This window comes from Adiantum capillus-veneris, chromosome 23, assembly GCF_014529385.1.
Source record: "Adiantum capillus-veneris isolate H3 chromosome 23, ASM1452938v2, whole genome shotgun sequence".
Classification (NCBI taxonomy): Eukaryota; Viridiplantae; Streptophyta; class Polypodiopsida; order Polypodiales; family Pteridaceae; genus Adiantum; species Adiantum capillus-veneris.
Window position 1 is genome coordinate 38,085,182 of NC_140953.1, and position 17,369 is coordinate 38,102,550.

General features: G+C 48.1%; 2 protein-coding genes across 7 annotated transcripts in view; one reads left to right on the top strand and one right to left on the bottom strand.

Annotated features, from left to right (window-relative positions):
* Window positions 1-17,369, top strand: part of LOC147427662 (uncharacterized) — a 141,833-nt gene that overhangs the window by 61,425 nt on the left and 63,039 nt on the right. The gene's annotated exons all lie outside the window — the stretch shown is intronic.
* The window catches only part of LOC147427663 (dynein-1-alpha heavy chain, flagellar inner arm I1 complex-like), a 316,587-nt gene that overhangs the window by 60,931 nt on the left and 238,287 nt on the right, over window positions 1-17,369 (bottom strand). The window contains exons 48-50 of the mRNA XM_086496532.1: window positions 9,348-9,527; window positions 9,101-9,243; window positions 8,759-8,963 (exon numbers count right to left, since the gene is read on the bottom strand). Of these exons, the coding sequence (XP_086352658.1) occupies window positions 8,759-8,963; window positions 9,101-9,243; window positions 9,348-9,527 (528 nt within the window). The remainder of the gene's footprint in view (window positions 1-8,758; window positions 8,964-9,100; window positions 9,244-9,347; window positions 9,528-17,369) is intronic.

Below are 17,369 nucleotides of genomic sequence, written 5' to 3' on the forward strand. Positions count from 1 at the left end.
GTCCTACATTTTCTATCTACTGGGTTGTACCCAAAGAGGGCATCCCCACTGCAAAAGAGGAGATTACTGTTGAAGTCCAGGCCTTTCACTCTGATTGGGGGCCAGCTCTACAAAGCGGGACCAGATGGTGTTCTGAAGCGTTGTGTCTCGCCTCATGAGGTGGAGCATATTCTGGAGCATGTCCACAATGGTCCCACTGGTGGCCATTACCCTGGTCACATCACTGCTCAGAAGATTCTACAGAGTGGTCTGTGGTGGCCCTACATTTTTAAGGATGCAATAGCATATTCTAAGGTTTGTGATGTGTGCCAGAGATGTGGGCCGAAGCCGAGTAAGCAATCCAACCGTCCTTTGCAGGTCTCGATGGCGTGGCTACCTTTTGATAGATAGGGTTTGGACTTTGTGGGACCAATATATCCCCCGGCTCAACCAGGTAATCGCAAATATCTGCTAGTGGCTACAGACTATGCAACAAAGTGGGCAAAGGTACTAGCGACAGTAGATTGCATTGGCAATACAGTGGCCAAATTTTTATATGAAAATATTTTATGCAGATTTGGATGTCGCTTAGAGATCACCAGTGATAGAGGCAGTCATTTTGTCAATGACATGATCTCAAATTTGCTGGCCAATTACAAGATTTTTCATTGCAAGTCGTGCTCTTATTACCCTAGAGCCAATGGACAGGCTGAGAGTACCAACAAGGTTCTGATCGCCCTACTGAGGAAAGCATGTCATCTCCATCCAGCATCGTGGGCTCAGGCTGTGCACGGCACTCTTTGGGCATACCGCACATCTTTCAAAGCAACAACGAATCAAACGCCTTTTCAATCGCTTTCGGTTTGGAAGCCATAGCTCCATTTGAGTTCAACTGCGGTTCCCCTAGGGTGGGCAGTCTGCGTGCAAGTTGGGGCATGGAATCTGCCTCTATCTCCCGTCTCACCTTATTGGAGGAAAGCCGCCTTTTAGCTTCTCGTGCTCTGCAAGCGGAACAACTTCGTCGCAAAGCGTGGCATGATCGCCACCTCAGAAAGCCAAAAAGAACGCAAGGCACATTGGTGCTACTCTATCGGGCAAAATATTTGAAAAAAGCAAAGAAGCTGGTTCCAGCTTGGCAAGGGCCCTTGAGAGTACAGGAGGTTTTGCCACAGGGGGCTGTCCAGTTAGTCACTTTGGAAGGCGTTCCTTTGCCACTGGTAAATGGCTCCAGAATCAAGTGCTATTACTCCTCTGAGTAAAGGGTCTGCAACTATCCCGCCATCTGTAGGTTCTATGTCCCATCTCTCTCCTCCCCACTATCTTTCCATCAGAACGGGTGTTTTGTTACTGTCTCAGTTATGCTCTCCTCACGACTAGCTTTCCACCAGAATGGATGCTCTGTTACTGTCTCAATTTCTGCTATGTCTTGTTATTTGCGGTTAAGTATTAAGGTCCTTCCAGTTAAGCTTTCAGTCAAGCTTCTCGTCGCAGTGGTTTTGTTCAGTTTGACAAGTGGAATCTGCTTGGGGACTCTTGGGGACTCTGCTTAGATGGCAATTGGGATAATGAACAAGCTGTAATCAAGGACTTGACTTGATGAGACTCCCAATGCCATACTGTCTATGGGAAGAATACTGTCTATGGGAAGAATATGGCAGAGTTTATGTCAAAGAAGTTTGATTCCAATAACAGAAAAAACCTTTGGTGCCATTAAACTTTAAGCTTGCTGTAGGAACCTTAATCTCCTAATGAGTCAAAATTACCCTCCCTTTTATCTGCTCGAGATTTGTAGCTGCTCAAAAATTAGCACTTTGTACCTTCTCTTTGCTTCTGCTATCACTTTTATCACTTTGTACCGAGTGTGATCGTTGCGCCCTACCTACCCCAAACCCTTCGCCCCTAACCTCTCCACAAACACACTCACCCCTACTCTATACCAACCCCTCGCCCCTGCCCTCCCTTACTTCCCTCGCCCTTACCTGCCCTCAACCCCCTAGCCTCTACCCACTATCTCCCCCCTCGCCCCTATCCACTTATTCCCCCTCGCCCTTACCTACCCTCAACCTCCTCGCCCCTATCCACTATTTTCCCCCTCGCCCATACCCACTCTCTCCCCCCTCGCCCCTATCCACTATTTTCCCCCTCGCCCCTACCCACCCTCAACCCCCTCGCCCATACCCACTCTCTCCCCCCTCGCCCCTATCCACTATCTCCCCCCTCGCCCCTATCCACTTATTCCCCCTCGCCCTTACCTACCCTCAACCCCCTCGCCCCTATCCACTATTTTCCCCCTCGCCCATACCCACTCTCTCCCCCCTCGCCCCTATCCACTATTTTCCCCCTCGCCCCTACCCACCCTCAACCCCTCACCCATACCCACTCTCTCCCCCCTCGCCCTTATCCTCTAAATATCCCTCGACCCTACCTCCCTTACTCCCTCGCCCCTATCCTATACGCATCCCCTCGCCCTTAACCTACCTAAACCCCTCGCCCAATTCCGCCTGCATGCATCGATTAGCAATCAGAACCCATCGTTTTCAATCCATCGCGTGCTTTAAAACAGCCATAGCTTTTTTAACTCATCATCCGCTGCCTCCATCGCTTTGAAAGGACAAGCTATTCGTTTCTTGCGTATTCAAGCTTTTTCAGAGTTAGCACTGCACACTGCAGATTGACACAACCAGGAATTCTCTTTACAATGGCTGGAACAAGCAAGCAAATAAGGAAAAAAAAAGCTCTCTCTCCAGTGAGCCCAACTGAGACATCCCAAAGTTCTACAGAGGCAGAGGATGTGGATACATCCAGCCATGGCCTCACTGATGTGTCCTCCATTGCTCACAGTGATGAAAATTACAAGGAGTCCGAATCAAGCTCTGCTTCCGACTCCGAGTCTTCGAGCAACGAGGAAGAGGAAGAGGATGAAGAAGAAGAAGCTGTAAAGAACCAAAAGAAGAGAAAAGCCATCATGCAGGTACTGGGTCATCCAATTCCTCGGCCTCCTTCTTCCAAGACCCAAACCAAGTTCACATTGAACTTCCATCTGCAGCAGCCTCATCCGTCGCTTCGAGAAGTCCTATCAAAAGACCAGCTACACAAGCTAGGATTGTCAGCATTAGCAGACATCGATCTGCCTTCGGATATTCCCATGGATATGGTGCATGCACTCCTCAAGTTTTTTCCCAAAGTCAGAGGACACCCACTGACTGCTACACGAATAGGTAACGCCTTGGGGATGACAACTTTTCCTGCAGAGAAACCGGCTACGCGCACCTATTCCCAACTTTCAAAAGATGCGACAATCGAGGCATGCAAAGAACTACTCAGTACGAATCATGCTGGCTATGCAAGGAATAAACAACTCTGGTCCATTTTCAAGTATTACTTTTTGGTCAGAGATCCTAAAGTCGGCAAGGGCAAGGGCAAGGCCAGATGTGACGTGCCTACTATATTCTCGCACTGCGAAGGCCTATACTGCCTCATCCACACCATCCCATGTGGCTTTCATCAAATTTTATTTACCTCTTTACAGTCTCGGGCTAAAAGATTCAGAGCTCAGGTGCAATCTGTGCAATCTAGCTTTCAATGCTTCGCAGCTCCGATGTTGGCCTGGGTGATTAATATACCTGTTAGTCCTATGGATGTGGATGCGGCGATGCAGCGTAAAAGCTCTAAGGGAAAAGGGAAAGATATTGAACAAACAAAGGATCTATCTGAAAAGCCAAAGAAAAAGAGGGCAAAGGTAGTGAAGGGCACAGTAGCATCTTTAGTATCCTTGCCAGTCTCCGAAAGCCAACAGCTTCGAGTGAAGCAACCAGTTCGACGTTCCTCGCATACGGTCACTACGGATTCGATGGTAAGTTCAGGTGGTCCAGATCACACTATGCATGTCACAGCTGTGACTTCTAAAATGTGTGTTCGTCTCTCTACTGCTGCTATTTTTACAGCTACCACAGTGACTAGCTCCCATGTCCCAGTGGCAATTGCTTCTTCTCCTATGCCTAGTCCTGCGGCAACCACTCCTACCATCTCTACTTCGACAGAGAGGCATGCTCCTAGTCCTGCGGCAACCACTCCTACCATCTCTACTTCGACAGAGAGGCATGCGCCTAGTCCAGAGAGGCATGCTCCTAGTCCACCGCGAGCAGTGCCACTTGTCACACCAGTCCCACCAGCAGTCCCACCAGTTGTACCACTCTCCAGCTCTCTTCACCCTGACACTATTACAGGACCTTCTACAGGATCGGACTCTACATCATTTCTTCGGCTATCGGAGGATATATTGCAGGAGTCTAGGCAAGCCATTGCCACCATTGAGCTGGGAGCAGAGCGTTTAGCAGCCACACACCAGCGTCACGCAGCTATGGAGGGAGCTCTGAAGGTTGCTGAGAGCGCCATCGCGGATAGGGATGCCACTATTTTCGCACTCCAGCAGGCCCTGAAGTTAATGTCTCAAGTGATTAGTGACCTTCATAATCAACTACAAGGACTTAGAGAATTGCTGTTAGAGGAAAATAGGGCAACGCAGCCTACGATGATGGGTATGGGATATGGGTGGACTGGAGTAGGTACACCAGTGCAGTATGCAGCAACGGGTCCTTCTCAACAGTTTATGGGACTTTACTCACAGATTCCAGTTCCCGTTCAGTACTACAACCAACAACAACAGTATCCTCGTCCTCAGGGGTTTCAGTCTTCACCATTGCATCAGATGCAAAATATGACTTGTTGTGATGGAGTTGCTGGAGCACATCGGCATGGCTGTGTTACTCGACGTCCTCAGTACACTACAGGACAGGAGCTACCATCGGCTCAGCAGCAAGTGGCTGGACATTTCTCAGGAAACACACTTACTGACAGGAGAGCTCGCATACAGCAAGGCCCCACAATCGATTTGATGGCCCCACCTCCAGAGGCTGATCCTTCGGATGCAGCAGTGGCCACCACTCTATCTCTTGGATGACAGATCCAGGAACTCACCATTGTACATACTAGTAGTTTTCTTTCAAAGTTTCAGTCTTCCTCTCACCGAGACGGTGAGCGGTCTTGTGGCGGGCAACCTGTAGCAGGGCTACAGTCACTTCACAGGACAGGCAGTTGGACAGTTAGCTACAGTTGGTCTGGTTCACACTGGACGGACCCTTTGGGCTGGGAGTGACACGTGGTAGGGTACCTACGGTGGTCTAGTGGACATCGTGGCCAGGTCACCACCACCACTCAGTTTGGAGATAGACTTAGCTGGCTGGACATTTATGGGCCATTGGTGGCTCTTATGGTTGTACATATGAGTAGTCGTGTTTTGGGGCAGTTCTATCTTATCTTGCACGTAGTCGTCTAGAGGAAGTCTTACACAGAGCACTGCTTCACCATCCCTGCACATCTGAGCCTCGACACCCCATTTGTAGCTGTGAGTCCTGGGCTGGAGCGGAGTGTGCTGCCACGCCAGAGTCTGTACATGGTTCTTTGAGCTAGTCGAGTCCACATGTTCTGGTCCACTGTTGTGTCTCTGTTGTTATCCATTGTTTTTGTGTTGTTATCCGTTGTTTCTGTGTTTCATTCTGTTTGAGAGAGTTTTCATTTGTTTGAGTGAGATTGTCACGCACATTGCACTGAGGGGCACCCACATTGTAGAGAGCACGACACATTATCCGCGCTACAAGAAGCGAGCTTACCTAGCCCAAATGGAGCGAGACTTGTATCAGATGTTCTTGAGTAGGGACTCTGGAGAGGCATGGCGTCTCTTCCATGAGCACTCCCCTCCCCCAGTGATTACTTCACCTGAGGTGTGGGGCCAATATGCGACATCATTATATACGGTTCCTGGACAGGAACCCCTTCCAGACCCTACTAAGCCTTGCCCCAGCTACGAGCACTTTCTTTACACCTGAGATGGTACAAAGGGCCATCGACAGAATGAAGACCGGGAAGGCATATGATCATGACGGTCTGGTATCGGAGCACTTTATACATGCCAGGGATATGCTGATGGAGGTTCTCGCAGTGTTGTTCAATCGTGCCATGTGTGAGGGATTACCTGAGACTTGGAGATTGTCTAATATTGTGCCCATCTTCAAGGCTGGTGACCCTACAGAGCCTGGGAACTACCGCACTATCATGGTTGGACACACATTGGCACGGTTGTATGCATCCATCCTGGAGCAACACTTGAGTAATTGGGCAGAGGGCAAGGGGGTACGAGCAAAGGGTCAAGCCGGCTTCATGAGGGGTTTCTCCACACTTGATCATATTCTGACACTCAGGGCCATCATTGAGGAGGGCAGAGCACATGGGAGACGAATTTATTGTAGCTTTGTGGTCTTTCGTAAAGCATTTGACATGGTACCCAGAGCTCGATTGATGCGTAGACTACAGGAGATGGGGGTACCCATAGAGGTGATTTGGGGGATTATGGCTTTGTACAGATCAGTGATGGGACGGGTACGCACTCCGGAAGGGGTATCTGATTTAGTTCACTCTACCATTGGAGTGAAACAGGGCTGCCAATTGTCTCCTACTCTATTTGGTATGTATGTTGATGAGGTGTCTGATTACATCGATAGAGAGGGTGACAGAGGTGCACAACTAGCAGGGACGTGGATCCCATTGTTGCTATATGCTGATGATATTGTGCTGATATCTGACTCACCAGAAGGTATGCAACGACAGTTGGATGCACTACGCAATTTTGCAGAGGATAGTGGATTGTGTGTAAACCTAGGTAAAACCAAGGTTATGGTGTTTAACACCACACCGCAATGGGTCAGGAGATCAGTACCCACTTTCAAATATGGTCAGGAGATTGTGGAGTATACAGATGCATACACTTACCTGGGGGTAGTCTTTACTGGGCAGAGATTTTCCTTGAGAAGAGGAGCAGAGACTAGACTAACTAGAGCTGGTGCGGCTTTGGGAGGAATGGAGAGGATGTGTTCACAGGTTCAGTTCCAAGAACCTAGGACAAAGTTATGGCTCTTTGATACTTTGGTTGCCTCTACTATGTTATATGGGGTGCAGGTTTGGGGACCTTCTATAGGCCAGGATGGATGGAGGCGTATGGAGAAGCCCCTGGTATCTATGATCTCTCTCTCGGCTTCTTAGAGCCAAGGTTTCTTTACCGCATGATATCATTCGAGCGGAATTAGCTGCCCCCCCTATGGAGATTGAGGCGCTCACAAGATCAGTCTCCTTTGTACACAGTCTGTGGGATACTACCAGAGACAGATATGCCAGGGTGGCTCTAGAGTCCTCCAGACAACTAGCCCTTAATGGGGATACATCATGCTGGTATGCTCAGATAACATCATGGTTTCAGACACATGGTTTCACCATGGACAGGTTGCCTCCTTTTCAATACTCTCTTCAGGCACCCTTGAGGTCTCTGATCCAGCTGGACACGAGGAGGACATGGATAGAGCCGTTACAAGAGTTGGGCACAAAGATGGCTTTCTATAGAGAGCATCTTCTCCACCTCACGGGGATGGGTTTGTAATTCGACCTAGCTATATGGACACGCATCTTTCGCATGGTTTGCGTTGTGCCATTGGACAGATCCGCACGTCCTCACATCAGCTCGAGATTGAGACTGGCAGATTCAGAGGGACACCAGCAAATAATAGAATATGCCGCTTATGCCATCTAGAGCCAGAGACAGAAGTACATTACATATGTCATTGCACAATGTACTATGAGATACGAGGTCGTTTTCACTGTCTATTCAGAGAAGGTTTTGGGCCTCTATCTAGGGTCATGAGTTATGAGGATCAAAGATGTCTTGGGCTTTATCTACTTGAGTTACACAAGCATAGAGAAACCTTACTGAGGAGAGGTGAAGAGAGACATCCCCAGAGATAGATCACAGATTTCTTTACACTAGATACTGTACACCCAGAAGAACAGACAGAGGAGCAACCAGCGATGGTGGAGAGGTCTACCCGCACTACTGGCATTCTCATAGACCGAGCATTGGAGCTAGGGAGATCTAGACGACCCCGAGGGAGGAGAGGAGCTACACAATTTCGAAGGAGGCTATGGCGAAAGATTCAAGCCATACTCTTTCGTCGTCCAGAATGCAGATGAAGATGGATCTCTACTCCCCTCCCATATTGTCTTCACATTGTGCTGCTTAGTTTAGGATCCTGCAGTATTTATATTGTGTTATCCTTGTTTAATTTATTTTGTTAATCTGAGTTTGTATCAGATACACCGCATTGTAACTTTCTCGTCTCATAGGTCACTTTGGCCTTTTGAAGACGTTAATATAACATTTCATTTCTCTCTCTCTCTCTCAGAGCACCTCTTTGAGGTGAAGATGATGCACATGGTAGGAGCAATCACCTCTCTGTATCGGGCCCAGCAAGAATGTACGCGCAGGGTGAGGAGGTGCAGGTCAAAGGAGGGAGGAAAGGGCAAGGAGAGGTGGAGGTAAGAGGAGCAGGATAGGAGGGGGGTAGAGGATGGGTAGGTTGGCACTGGTTGCACTACAGTGCTAGCGATGGTGAGGGGAAGCGGAGAGATTAGGAGAGAGAGAATCTATTAAAGTATCGAATGAATGTTTTTAACGTGAAGCCAGTAGCAGCCATGGCAAGAAGGTAGGGGTTTGTACTCTCAACAAGCAAAATGCATATAGGCTACAATCACAATGTCTCTAGGTATACGATAATATTCTTGAATCAGAAAATCCATTCATAAGAAGACATTTACGAGAAATAGGAACTTCAGCATCATGAGGGTTAACTAAGATCAAGTTAGGTTTACTTGTCGGTTAGCTAAAAGAAACTTTTACCTTTACTTCAGCAGCCAGATTCTGCACATGTGCCTGCAATATAGAGTTGTAGATCTGAAAAAGTGATGAGGGAGCTGGAAACTGTATCTCAAATGTGGAGAAAAGGGAGATAAATCGGGGATCCACGTGATTTCTTGCTCCCCCTGGTCTCCCCATAGCACTCACAAACTTTACGTCCTTTATGTTCTTCCAGTTGAGCTCTTTCCTGAGAAGAATACAAAACCACTTCATGTAGGAAAGCACATGCTGCTCTGTATGAGCATCTTAGAATTGCTAACCTTAAACATGTCCAAGGTACGACTCTAACCATTAGACTGGCTATCTACAGTTTTGCCAACTTACCCCCGGTCATAAAATCCTCCCCTCTCTACAAAGAGTTTCAGAAATGCAATTGGCTGCTGTGTTCCATATGTATCAACTTTTGGCATATTCAGATCATCAATGAAAACAATCATTTGTCGTCCAAGAGGAGGCCCATACACATCCTTCATGCACATCCAGAAAATAATTAGACAACCGAACATCAGATCTTCAGACATTTAAGGTTGTTCAAAATGGCATCGGTAAACAAGCATGTGGTTGCAAAAACCTTAGTTCTCTTCTCAATAGAATCCTCAATAGTAAGCTGGACATCCATCGATGTGGTGCGGCTACTAAAATTTATGTTTAAAATGAGATTTTCTGCAGTAGGTAGACTTGTAAGATACTTTTGAATCGCAACTGATTTGGCTGTCCCACTCTCTCCAACAAAAAGCACTGGTTTTGCAACCTATCATAATGGTGAAAGCCATCAAAAAGTATGTTCATGGTAGCTATAAATACTTCCTTTTCGTTTCTTTTAAGATGTTTTTGTGCTTTTTGAACTTAAAAATTCTCTTTTGATTTATTCTACTTTAATCTTTATGGAAATGGGAAGGTTCATGTGGACTAGGGCCCTTTCACAATTCTACAGGATGCTGCAACCAACTTTAGAGAGGTCTGTAGTGTTGTAGAACCCACTACCCCTTCTGCCTGGACCTGGGTGCCCATTCAATCATTAAGTATGTTTGGCATGCACCATCTTGTATACCTCTTCAACACTAAAGATTTGAGTGGGGCTCTGAGTACGAAAAACCGTGAGCTAATTGCAGAGATAGGAGGAGGGGCTGTACTCCATTTCTCAAAAAAGCACAAGCTTGGTAATGCAAGGGCATTCAGCAGAGGGCACCCCTTCTTAAGCAAAAGGTCAGGCTACCCTCCCAGGTCATAAGGTGGAGTACCTGCTATCCAACTGAGCAAACCTGTTGCTGCTAATTTTTTTCAGCAAATACTCGTCGACTCCAGCTTGCACGTGTTTGAGCTTTTCTTGTTTGCAGAGTCTTTAGATGGTGATTAATGTATCTCATACCAATGCGATTGGTGGCACTCTGATGTAGCGCGGATAATGTGTTGTGCTCTCTACAGTGTGGGTGCCCCTCAGTGCAATGTGCATGACAATCTCACTCAAACAAATGAAAACTCTCTCAAACAGAATGAAACACAGAAACAACGGATAACAACACAGAAACAATGGATAACAACAGAGACACAACAGTGGACCAGAACATGTGGACTCGACTAGCTCAAAGAACCATGTACAGACTCTGGTGTGGCAGCACACTCCGCTCCGGCCCAGGACTTACAGGTACAAATGGGGTGTCGAGGCTCAGATGTGCAGGGATGGTGAAGCAGTGCTCTGTGTAAGACTTCCTCTAGACGACTACGTGCAAGATAAGATAGAACTACCCCAAACACGACTACTCATATGTACAACCATAAGAGCCACCAACGGCCCATAAATGTCCAGCCAGCTAAGTCTATCTCCAAACTGAGTGGTGGTGGTGACCTGGCCACGATGTCCACTAGACCACCGTAGGTACCCTACCATGTGTCACTCCCCAGCCCAAAGGGTCCGTCCAGTGTAAACCAGACCAACTGTAGCTAACTGTCCAACTGCCTGTCCTGTGAAGTGACCCTGTAGCCCTCCTACAGGTGGCCACTGCTGCATCCGAAGGATCAGCCTCTGGAGGTGGGGCCATCAAATCGATTGTGGGGCCTTGCTGTATGCGAGCTCTCCTGTCAGTAAGTGTGTTTCCTGAGAAATGACCAGCCACCTGCTGCTGAGCCGATGGTAGCACCTGTCCTGTAGTGTACTGAGGACGTCGAGTAACACAGCCATGCCGATGTGCTCTAGCAACTCCATCACAACAAGTCATATTTTGCACCTGATGCAATGGTGAAGACTGAAACCCCTGAGGAGGAGGATACTGTTGTTGTTGGTTGTAGTACTGAACGGGAACTGGAATCTGTGAGTAAAGTCCCATAAACTGTTGAAAAGGACTCGTTGCTGCATGCTGCACTGGTGTACCTGCTCCAGTCCACCCATATCCCATACCCATCATCGTAGGCTGCATTGCCCTATTTTCCTGTAACAGCAATTCTCAAATCCTTGTAGTTGATTCTGAAGATCACTAATCACTTGAGACTTTAACTTCAGGGCCTGCTAGAGTGCGAAAATAGTGGCATCCCTATCCGCGATGGCGCTCTCAGCAACCTTCAGAGCTCCCTCCATAGCTGCGTGACGCTGGTGTGTGGCTGCTAAACGCTCTGCTCCCAGCTCAATGGTGGCAATGGCTTGCCTAGACTCCTACAATATATCCTCCGATAGCCGAAAAAATGATGTAGAGTCCGATCCTGTAGAAGGTCCAGTAATAGTGTCAGGGTGAAGAGAGCTGGAGAGTGGTACAGCTGGTGGGACTGGTGTGACAAGTGGCACTGCTCGCGGTGGACTAGGAGCATGCCTCTCTGGACTAGGCGCATGCCTCTCTGTCGAAGTAGAGATGGTTGGAGTGGTTGCCGCAGGACTAGGAGCATGCCTCTCTGTCGAAGTAGAGATGGTAGGAGTGGTTGCCGCAGGACTAGGCATAGGAGAAGAAGCAATTGCCACTGGGACATGGGAGCTAGTCACTGTGGTAGCTGTAAAAATAGCAGCAGTAGAGAGACGAACACACATTTTAGAAGTCACAGCTGTGACATGCATAGTGTGATCTGGACCACCTGAACTTACCATCGAATCCGTAGTGACCGTATGCGAGGAACGTCGAACTAGTTGCTTCACTCGAAGTTGTTGGCTTTCGGAGACTGGCAGGGATACTAAAGATGCTACTGTGTCCTTCACTACCTTTGCCCTCTTTTTCTTTGGCTTTTCAGATAGATCCTTTGTTTGTTCAATATCTTTCCCTTTTCCCTTAGAGCTTTTACGCTGCATCGCTGCATCCACATCCATAGGACTAACAGGTATATTAATCACCCAGGCCAACATCGGAGCTGCGAAGCATTGAAAGCTAGATTGCACAGATTGCACCTGAGCTTTGAATCTTTTAGCCCGAGACTGTAAAGAGGTAAATAAAATTTGATGAAAGCCACATGGGATGGTGTGGATGAGGCAGTATAGGCCTTCGCAGTGCGAGAATATAGTAGGCACGTCACATCTGGTCTTGCCCTTGCCCTTGCCCTTGCCCTTGCCCTTGCCCTTGCCGACTTTAGGATCTCTGACCAAAAAGTAATACTTGAAAATGGACCAGAGCTGTTTATTCCTTGCATAGCCAGCATGATTCGTACTGAGTAGTTCTTTGCATGCCTCGATTGTCGCATCTTTCGAAAGTTGGGAATAGGTGCGCGTTGCCGGTTTCACTGCAGGAAAAGTTGTCATCCCCAAGGCGTTACCTATTCGTGTAGCAGTTAGTGGGTGTCCTCTGACTTTGGGAAAAAACTTGAGGAGTGCATGCACCATATCCATGGGAATATCCGAAGGCAGATCGATGTCTGCTAATGCTGACAATCCTAGCTTGTGTAGCTGGTCTTTTGATAGGACTTCTCGAAGCGACGGATGAGGCTGCTGCAGATGGAAGTTCAATGTGAACTTGGTTTGGGTCTTGGAAGAAGGAGGCCGAGGAATTGGATGACCCAGTACCTGCATGATGGCTTTTCTCTTCTTTTGGTTCTTTACAGCTTCTTCTTCTTCATCCTCTTCCTCTTCCTCGTTGCTCGAAGACTCGGAGTCGGAAGCAGAGCTTGATTCGGACTCCTTGTAATTTTCATCACTGTGATCAGTGGAGGACACATCAGTGAGGCCATGGCTGGATGTATGCACATCCTCTGCCTCTGCAGAACTTTGGGATGTCTCAGTTGGCCTCTCTGGAGAGAGACCTTTTTTTTTCCTTACTTGCTTGCTTGTTCCAGCCATTGTAAAGAGAATTTCCTGGTTGTGTCAATCTGTAGTGTGCAGTGCTAACTCTGAAAAAGCTTGAATACGTAAGAAACGAATAGCTTGTCCTTTCAAAGCGATGGAGGTAGCGGATGATGAGTTAAAAAAGCTATGGCTGTTTTAAAGCACGCGATGGATTGAAAACGATGGGTTCTGATTGCTAATCGATCGATGCAGGCGGAATTGGGCGAGGGGTTTAGGTAGGTTAAGGGCGAGGGGATGCGTGTAGGATAGGGGCGAGGGAGTAAGGGAGGTAGGGTCGAGGGATATTTAGAGGATAAGGGCGAGGGGAGAGGGTGGGTAGGGGCGAGGGGGAAATAGTGGATAGGGGCGAGGGGGGAGAGAGTGGGTATGGGCGAGGGGTTGAGGGTGGGTAGGGGCGTGGGGGAAAATAGTGGATAGGGGCAAGGGGGGAGAGAGTGGGTATGGGCGAGGGTGATGAGGGTGAGGGGAATAAGTGGATAGGGGCGAGGGGGGAGAGAGTGGGGTATGGGCGAGGGGGTTGAGGGTGGGTAGGGGCGAGGGGGAAAATAGTGGATAGGGGCGAGGGGGGAGAGAGTGGGTATGGGCGAGGGGGAAAATAGTGGATAGGGGCGAGGGGGTTGAGGGTAGGTAAGGGCGAGGGGGAATAAGTGGATAGGGGCGAGGGGGTTGGGGTTGGGATAGGTAGGGCGCAACGATCACACTCGGTACAAAGTGATAAAAGTGATAACAGAAGCAAAGAGAAGGTACAAAGTGCTAATTTTTGAGCAGCTACAAATCTTGAGCAGATAAAAGGAAGGGTAATTTTGACTCATTAGGAGATAAAGGTTCCTACAGCAAGCTGAAAGTTTAATGGCACCAAAGGTTTTTGCTGCTATTGGAATCAAAGTTCTTTGACATAAACTCTGCCATATTCTTCCCATAGACAGTATGGCATTGGGAGTCTCATCAAGTCAAGTCCTTGATTACACCTTGTTCATTATCCCAATTGCCATCTAAGCAGAGTCCCCAAGAGTCCCCAAGCAGATTCCACTTGTCAAACTGAACAAAACCACTCCGACGAGAAGCTTGACTGAAAGCTTAACTGGAAGGACCTTAATACTTAACCGGAAATAACACTGAGAATAGAAACAATTAGAGGAGTGATTGGACGGTAGAAGTTCCCGATAATATCCAATTACCAGGACTTAGTGGAGAAAGATATCTTAGAGGAAAGGCGGAAACTTACAGACATAGCAGAAATTGAGACAGTAACAGAGCATCCATTCTGGTGGAAAGCTAGTCGTGAGGAGAGCATAACTGAGACAGTAACAAAACACCCGTTCTGATGGAAAGATAGTGGGGAGGAGAGAGATGGGACATAGAACCTACAGATGGCGGGATAGTTGCAGACCCTTTACGCAGAGGAGTAATAGCACTTGATTCTGGAGCCATTTACGAGTGCAAAGGAACGCCTTCCAAAGTGACTAACTGGACAGCCCCCTGTGGCAAAACCTCCTGTACTCTAAAGGGCCCTTGCCAAGCTGGAACCAGCTTCTTTCCTTTTTTCAAATATTTTGCCTGATAGAGTAGCACCAATGTGCCTTGCGTTATTTTTGGCTTTCTGAGGTGGCGATCATGCCACGCTTTGCGACGAAGTTGTTCCGCTTGCAGAGCACGAGAAGCTAAAAGGCGGCTTTCATCCAATAAGGTGAGACGGGAGATAGAGGCAGATTCCATGCCCCAACTTGCATGCAGACTGCCCACCCTAGGGGAACCGGAGTTGAACTCAAATGGAGCTATGGCTTCCAAACCGAAAGCGAGTTGAAAAGGCGTTTGATTCGTTGTTGGTTTGAAAGATGTGCGGTATGCCCAAAGAATGCCGTGCACAGCCTGAGCCCACGATGCTGGATGGAGATGACATGCTTTCCTCAGTAGGGCGATCAGAACCTTGTTGGTGCTCTCGGCCTGTGCATTGGCTCTAGGGTAATAAGAGCACGACTTGCGATGAAAAATCTTGTAATTGGCCAGCAAATTTGAGATCATGTCATTGACAAAATGACTGTCTCTATCACTGGTGATTTCTAAGGGACATCCAAATCTGCATAAAATATTTTCATATAAAAATTTGGCCACTGTATTGCCAGTGCAATCTACTGTCGCTAGTACCTTTGCCCACTTTGTTGCATAGTCTGTAGCCACTAGCAGATATTTGCGATTACCTGGTTGAGCCGGGGGATATATTGGTCCCACAAAGTCCAAACCCCATCTCTCAAAAGGTAGCCACGCCATCGAGACGTGCGAAGGACGGTTGGATTGCTTACTCGGCTTCGGCCCACATCTCTGGCACACATCACAAACCTTAGAATATGCTATTGCATCCTTAAAAATGTAGGGCCACCACAGACCACTCTGTAGACTGGGGTTTTGGGCCGTTCCGGACGCGATGGCGCTGTCCATTTTGCCAAATTCCTCACTCTTTTCCTGCTGTTTTTCTGTGTAAGTTTCTCCTATGAGCGAAGTTTCTGCTCCAGTTTGTGATTGTATCTGGTATCTTTTACCCATATTGTGTGAGCTGTTTGCCCCATTGGTGTTGGCCCAAGCTCATTTGTATCTAAAAATCAGAAATTCTCCTCTTTTGAGCTGAATTTTTGGGTCTGTGTGTATGTGTGTGTCTGTGTGGAGTGGGCAAGTGGATAGTCTCTCTCCTCTCACTCCAGAGGTGTGTTCCCTGTCTCGGCCAGGTGTGTTGTCTAAGCCGAGTGGTGCCCCATAGTGTGTGTGTGTATCTTCCCAAGAGTGTGTGTCGGGTCGTTATAGAGGCGCTGTGTGTGTTTTCATCCCGCTCACAACGCCATGGTATTTGCTATGTTCTCCATTGTTGAGCAGTCTCTTGCTCTTGGCTGTTTCAGTGAAGGTAGTTCACACATCATCGAAGTTTACTGGGAAAGTCTACATACCGGAAGTCAACTGGATCTTGATGATTTTGTGTGTCATCGTCACTGGTCTTGCCTCTCTCTACCCCTCATCTCTTCTCTCTCCCCTCTCCACCCCTCATCTATAACCCTAGCCTCTCCCCACCCCCTCCCCTCTTGCTCTTGCCCCTACCCACCCCCTCGCCCCTCGCCCCTCTCCACCCCTCCTCCTTGCTCTCGCCCCTCTCCACCCCCTCGACCCTCTCCACCCCTCACCTATAACTCTCGCCCCTCTCCACCACTACCCTCGCCCCTCTCAACCCCCTCCCCTCTCCACCCACTTGTTGTTGACCTTGGTGTAACCGAAGATGGAAACCATGGTGATGTGATTACAAGTCAGACAGTTGAGTCAATACTGGGCAAATAGGAAGCTTGGGGACTGCCCAGCGCTCCCCATCGCTTGGTGTTGACCTTGGGGTTAAAATCATTACATGCGACAGTGAAGTCAGCATCGAGAAAATAGAAATAGGAAGCTTGGTGACTGCCCCTTGCTCTCGCCCCTCTCCACCCCCTCCCCTCTTGCTCTCGCCCCTCTTCACCCCTACGGCTCCCAGTTTGCCATACCCTGTGCCGAACGAATATCAACAATTTACAAGGTTAACAGGGTGTGTACAGTTGAATTCATGGTCAGACGAGGTGATGCATTGACATTTGCTGTAGCAGCGGGTGGTGGGCCAAAGGATGTTGGCAAAATTGAGGTTGTTTTGGATGGGTACTCAGCCATTGTATCGAACTGCTTTGAATGTGCAGGATGGGGAGCTTCAAGTTCGTCCACTTTCAGTGTATGGGGCAGTAGCAATGGCTCATAGCCCCAAATCAGAGGATTCTTCAAACACTTCTCACTTTTTTTTCTACTTGTATAATGCCGCAGTGTAGGATTACGGGGTGTGTCAGTTGATGAAGGCCATTTCTCTGTTATTGGGATGGTAAGGAGTTGCTGCAAGCTATGGAGTGGGCCTCATGTGCCTTAAGCTCTTGTTGAAGACTTGGTAAAGTGCCTCTCTAGCACAATTGTGCAGACACGTAGAGATGCCACACTCTTACTGCAACTCGCCTAGGTCATGAAGGCAATAGTGACAACTCTTTCTCTTGGGTAATAGAGAGCTTCTTTTTTGTGTTATAGATATGCTGTCCCTTCTTTTCAGTGTATTAGCACAGTAGCAGTTTCTTTTGGTAGTTCAATATCTTATCTCACCGAGACGGTAAGTGGTTTTGTGGCAGGCAACTTGTAGCAGGGCTACAGTGTCACTTGCACGGGATAGGCAGTTACAGTTATATTGATCTTGGTTCACACTGGGTGGACTCTTGTTGGGTTCACATTGGGTGGACTCTCGTAGTCGGACAATGACACGTGGCAGATACATGGAGTGGTGGTCTAGTGGACACCGTG